Genomic DNA, 5,472 nt, shown 5'->3' on the forward strand with positions numbered 1-5,472 from the left:
TTTTTATTACAGTTGATAAATAGTTGATTAACCGTGTTTGTCAATTTCCACGTCTTTATATGATGTTATGAACTCGTTGTATTTGAAATAAATCATTAAAATTCTCTTATTATTTCACTTCCAACTCCAATGAATTTGCTTTTTTTTGCTGCTTGAACTACTTCCTTATTTAAAAAAAAACGGAACAATGAAAAAAAAGAAGAGGTGTAAAAAAAAACAAATGTTGCGTCTATACATTCTATATTTTTCTCATCATCTCTTGTCATTTGTCTTGAAATAACGGTGCGATGTCAAATTAAAAGTCGTTTAAAATGGGTTGTTTTTGTTTGTAATTCAATGTAATTGAAGATAAACATTTGCTTAAAAGTACATTAAAAACAGGTTTTGTTAGAAAAAAACGAAACTATTTATAAAAACCCATGTAGATGTCGTGGTTCATAAACAAAAACAACGTTTTTTTTAATATGAACATAGTTTTGTTTCCGGAAGCGCTGACGTCACGAAACTATGGCTACGTACCCCGCCGCGGCGCTTGAGTCGAAACTACGTGCGCGTCCCCGCCCACCTCGGGGGCTGAAACCGCCTAAAAATGCTCGCTCCCGCTTGCTGCCTCTCCACTCAAGGTGCGGCCAAGTAACAGGTGCGTCCTCGCTCTCCCTCAGGATCCGAACCATCCACCGAACGCATTTTAAACTTATTTAAACTATCAATTTTTGTTATTTCTAAAGAACAAAAAGTTAAGTTTGAACGAGCGAATTAAGTAGGAAATTTCGGATTTTATTTTATTTTTTTTACAAAGTAGGATCCTCCATTGGCTTAAAAAAAAATGGCCAACAAGGGTTTGCAACTTCTGGGCTTCGCCCTGTCGCTCGTGGGAATGATCGGACTTATCATCGGAACCATCATGCCCCAGTGGAAGATGTCGGCGTACGTGGGCGACAACATCATCACGGCGGTGGCGATGTACGAGGGTCTGTGGATGTCCTGCGCCTTCCAGAGCACCGGACAGATCCAGTGCAAGGTCTACGACTCCATCCTGCAGCTCAACAGTACGTTCCAAATATTTAACTTTTCTTTCCTAAACTTTACTTCAAAACTTTTTTTTAATGTTTAAAAACATTGTTCTGTTTCTATTGGGTGGTTTCTGGAATCACCAGGTCCAGACAAACCGGTTCCGTCACTCATTAACTTCCATTCCTTGTTGCCCTTTTGTCTGGGAAGTTTATTTAATTCTATTTGTCTGCAGGGCAGGGTCTCAAAACCGTCAGTTGATGGACTTATAAAACTGTTTTAATAGGGTTACATCCGGGTGTTTATTTTTTAATTATTTTTTTTAAGCGTTACCCTATGACCCCCCTACCCCTCCTCCCTTCGTAACGCATGATTGGCTCAGCACTTGTAGTTAAAGGTTAAACACCTGTGTGGGCCGTTGTTGACTCAACATTCACCTGAAGCCGGCCAACAAAAAAAACAAACGCCTCTATTTTTAAAATCTACCGTTTGATCTTTGAGTAAATATTGATTTTCGGTTCACTTAAGACACCAACTTTGTTACGGTTATTAATTTATTTCCGTTTATAAAGCTATATAATGGTATAAAAAACGGTTTTATAATTCTATCTAACTTATTTGACTAGTTCATGATTTAAAAAAATGTACTATTTTTAATAATTAATCGTATTTAAAGGCTCTAATTCCAAAAGTAATTCGAATTTTCGTGACTATATTTAATCGGGCTCCTGTTCCCCCCCCTAAAGAAACGTTCCTCTGTCCCATATATTTCATCCTGGTGACAGAGACTCCTGAAACCGGGAGTGGCCTTCTCCAGAATGAAACTTGAAACCTAGTTTGGCCTGTTTTTTTTTTTTTTTTTTCTGACTGCACACATTCTCCCACAGTGCCTTGTTCCTCCTCCCCCTCCTCCCCCCCGAGGGCTCTGTTCGTAGAGCCAGTTTCCGTGGTGCGTTGCTATAGCTCGGAGAACTGAACCCACCTGAGATGGAACAATAATCTGATGTGCAGAAATAAAAAAACACGGATGTGTTGTGGTGCTTTTTTCAAAATGGCGGCGCAATAATGAATTATTGTTTTTGCTTTGATTCCAGGTGCTCTCCAGGCGACCCGCGCCCTCATGATCGTGGCCATCATCGTAACGGCGGCGGGTCTAGGTGTGGCTATCATGGGAATGAAATGCACGAACTGTGGCGGTGACGATAAAGCCAAGAAGTCCAAAATCGCCATGACCGGCGGCATCGTCCTGCTTGTCGGATGTAAGTGTTCACAGATCGTACTTTTAATATTGGTGATACGATACAGGGGCAACGATACGATTTATTGCGACTATATACAAGTACTTGACTCTGGTTTTGTAGAATGTATAGACCACACGACCTGCTTTAAATTTGTTTTTGAACCAAATGAGTTTTAAAAGATGCCGGAGTGCACTGCATCCTCTCGTCCTCAGTCGTGTCTAGGATTTGCGGGACTTTCCGTTGTTTTTTAGCTGTGGAGGATGTATTTACTGCTGCCATCTAGTGGCTGTGAATATTTGTATGTTAATTGTGATTTTTTTTATTTTTATTTTTTTAATCAAATTATTTAATTGTAAACACACTTTACTGAACTTTAAACCAAAAATAACCAAATATGCTAAAAAATACAATTATTTGACAGCCAAATAAAAATTAAAACAATATATCTTTTTTCTTTTTATTTCAAAAAGATCATTGATGTGGGGTATCGCAATTTTAATTTTTTTTTAACCGTATTCTCCTACTGACATTTTCTAATACCCCTAGTATTGTCGAGTACTTGAGTCTGGTGTGATTTACAAACCGCATGACTCCTGACGATGTCATAACTGCTTTCATTTGTTTTGAAACCAAATTATGTACAAACATCAGCTTTAAAACTTGCTCGAGTCGACTGTATCCTCTTGTCCTTAGTCATCCCTGGGATTCCCTGCGCAGGATTCTACGGCTGCTGCCATCTAGTGGCCAGAAGTTTAACTCTAACAGAAAAATAAACAAACAAGATTTGTATTTGACCGTTATTTAAGGAATATATATATAATTTGCAAATGATTTATTGGAATATACACCATAAACAAACTACTATATATGCAATACATTGATACAGTATATATATTTTTGGCAATATTTTGTGTTATTGTTTTTATAAAAACATTTCTCACACCTCTTCCCAATCTTTACTGTTCATCTCTAAAAATAAATATGTTTCTTCTGCAGCTCTGTGCGCCATCGTGGCCTGCGCCTGGTACACTCACGACATCGTCCAAGCCTTCTACAATCCCTTCACACCCGTCAATACCAAGTGAGTAAACATGGGGTTGCTCAAGATTTGTTTCAAGGCTTCTGCTGTTGCACCACTTTTTTTTTTTTTTTTTTCTTTTAACCACAATTTGACTTCCTGGTCCTGTAAAGAAGTTTGCTGCACCTTCAATCAATGAGACATTCCATTCATGTAATCTGTTTTATTTCCCACATCAGATGCTTTTAATGTTTGTGTTTGTGTATCACTGCTATTAAGATGTTGGTGTTTAAAAAAACACAAGGAAAAGGAAGTTGATGGATAGTGTTTTGACGAGGACAAAAGTATGGAGGAGGGTAATTGAGCCTCAATAAAAGACAGTAATTAGTATTTGTAGTTAGTGTGGAAATGGTAAAACAAACATCTTAATTAAACTTTCTGTAACAGACTGGGATAGATCTTAAAGTGAATTTCACCTTAAAAATGTAGCGGGATGGCTACATCGTTGTGGCAGCAGCTTTAGCTAGGTGGCCCAGGATTTAATAAATTAATTAATAAAATTGAAAACACTATTAAACAATTATTTAAACACTAATAGACCCAGGGACGCATTCGTTCCTCGTGCTATTAGACTTTATAATTCTAATTTTGGGGGCAGGAGTGGAGTGAAAAGATGATTCTATTCTCATGTTAATATTTTCTTTTGTTCTTTCTACTTGGATGCCTGTCATTTGTATTTTTGTTCGTTTTTTTGCACTTTGTTCTTCTTGTGTTATGGATCTACCGTCCGTGCTGGAAAATAATTTGCCGAAGGCGATCCACAGAGGGATCAATATACAGTAGTTTATCTAGAAATAAGGCAAATAAAAAAAGTTAACAAAACTTGAGTTGGAAGTAAATGTACTTTAAATACAATAAATAAAATTGTAAATTTAAGCAAAAAAATAATATTTTTTCTTAATGTATTTTTGTAATTCGCTTATCACTCCTATCAATCCTCACTATTTATCCAGTGACCACATTTCTAACGACAAGTTTTTTTTTTTTTTGTCCACAGGTACGAGTTTGGCTCGGCCATCTTCATCGCCTGGGCCGGCGCCTTCCTGGACGTGATCGGGGGCGCCATGCTGGCGGCTTCCTGCCCGCGGGACAAGTCCACGCCCAAGTACCCCATCTCCAGACCCCCAAGCAGCAGCAAGGAATACGTTTGAGGAGGACCCCCCCCCCCAACCCAACCCACCCACTGTTGACGCAACACTTTTCCATCTGTGCTAGTCCAGCCAGGAAATGAAACGGCCAGAAGATGATCAATCATCAGTTTCATTTTCTTTTAATTCTCATGTTGTGTTTTTAGATCATCCAGGCCTGTGACGTGGCCGTTTTTTCATATTTGACGCGTTTGTTTTTTTTTGACTGGTTGTTTACCTCAGTGGAAAAATTGCAGCTTATTTAAGTCTGAACCTGCAGCAGTTACTTTTTATTCCAGATTTTAAACCACATGTTGTGTATTTTAATCATGTTCCATAAGGGTCAATTGTGTGTCGAAGAAGTTACTGAACATTTAAGTTGCACTGACTTTTAACAAAGTTTGCGCAGTTATCTGGCACTAGGGGGCGATATTCGATAGTGTGTTTGTGCCTTTTTAAAAAAAAAAAATATTTTCCCATGCTTCAGTTTAACAATTCGCCTAAAGTGCCAGAAGTAATTCATCAACTGTCGTTTTCTACAAACGTGGACCCGCCAATAATATTCCTGCAGCACGAGCTCGTCCTGTTGTCGTTCCCTGGGCTTGTTCGTTCTTGCCATTTTTTTTTTTTCAGGCGACTGCTCAGTTTTGTTAGAACTTTTTAAAGTTGTAACTGTGAAATTGCAACTTTGTTGTACATACAAAAATAAATATCATAAAATTTCAAATCCTGTCTTGAGTTGGGTTTCATATGGAAATGTAGTCAGAGCCTCGTTTTTATGAAGGATGATACATGAGAATAAACAAATTTATAAATGCATAAGAAAGTATTAATGTCTAAATGACTTCTGATTAAATTTTTATCCAACGGTGCCATGTATCTATACTTATATTTATTTACGTATTTAAACATTTTAAGTATTGATGTTTTCATACTTTCATTGATCGTCCTTCATACGTTTTATGAAACAGGATTTGATTCCAGTTGATCAGGCTCTAACTATAAGGGAAGTGAC

The 5,472-nt window shown here is 37.7% G+C and overlaps 1 protein-coding gene across 1 annotated transcript; it reads left to right on the plus strand.

The window, feature by feature from the left end:
• Positions 1 to 609: 609 nt before the first annotated feature.
• Positions 610 to 5,184, plus strand: cldn7b (claudin 7b). Its single transcript, XM_087807492.1, has 4 exons — positions 610 to 1,049; positions 2,106 to 2,270; positions 3,249 to 3,333; positions 4,328 to 5,184. Exons 1-4 carry the CDS (start codon positions 827 to 829, stop codon positions 4,479 to 4,481), a joined length of 627 nt encoding a protein of 208 aa, XP_087663618.1. The 5' UTR covers positions 610 to 826; the 3' UTR covers positions 4,482 to 5,184.
• Positions 5,185 to 5,472: the final 288 nt, after the last annotated feature.

Source organism: Callionymus lyra, chromosome 14, assembly GCF_982586985.1.
Source record: "Callionymus lyra chromosome 14, fCalLyr1.hap1.1, whole genome shotgun sequence".
In the NCBI taxonomy this organism is placed as follows: Eukaryota; Metazoa; Chordata; class Actinopteri; order Syngnathiformes; family Callionymidae; genus Callionymus; species Callionymus lyra.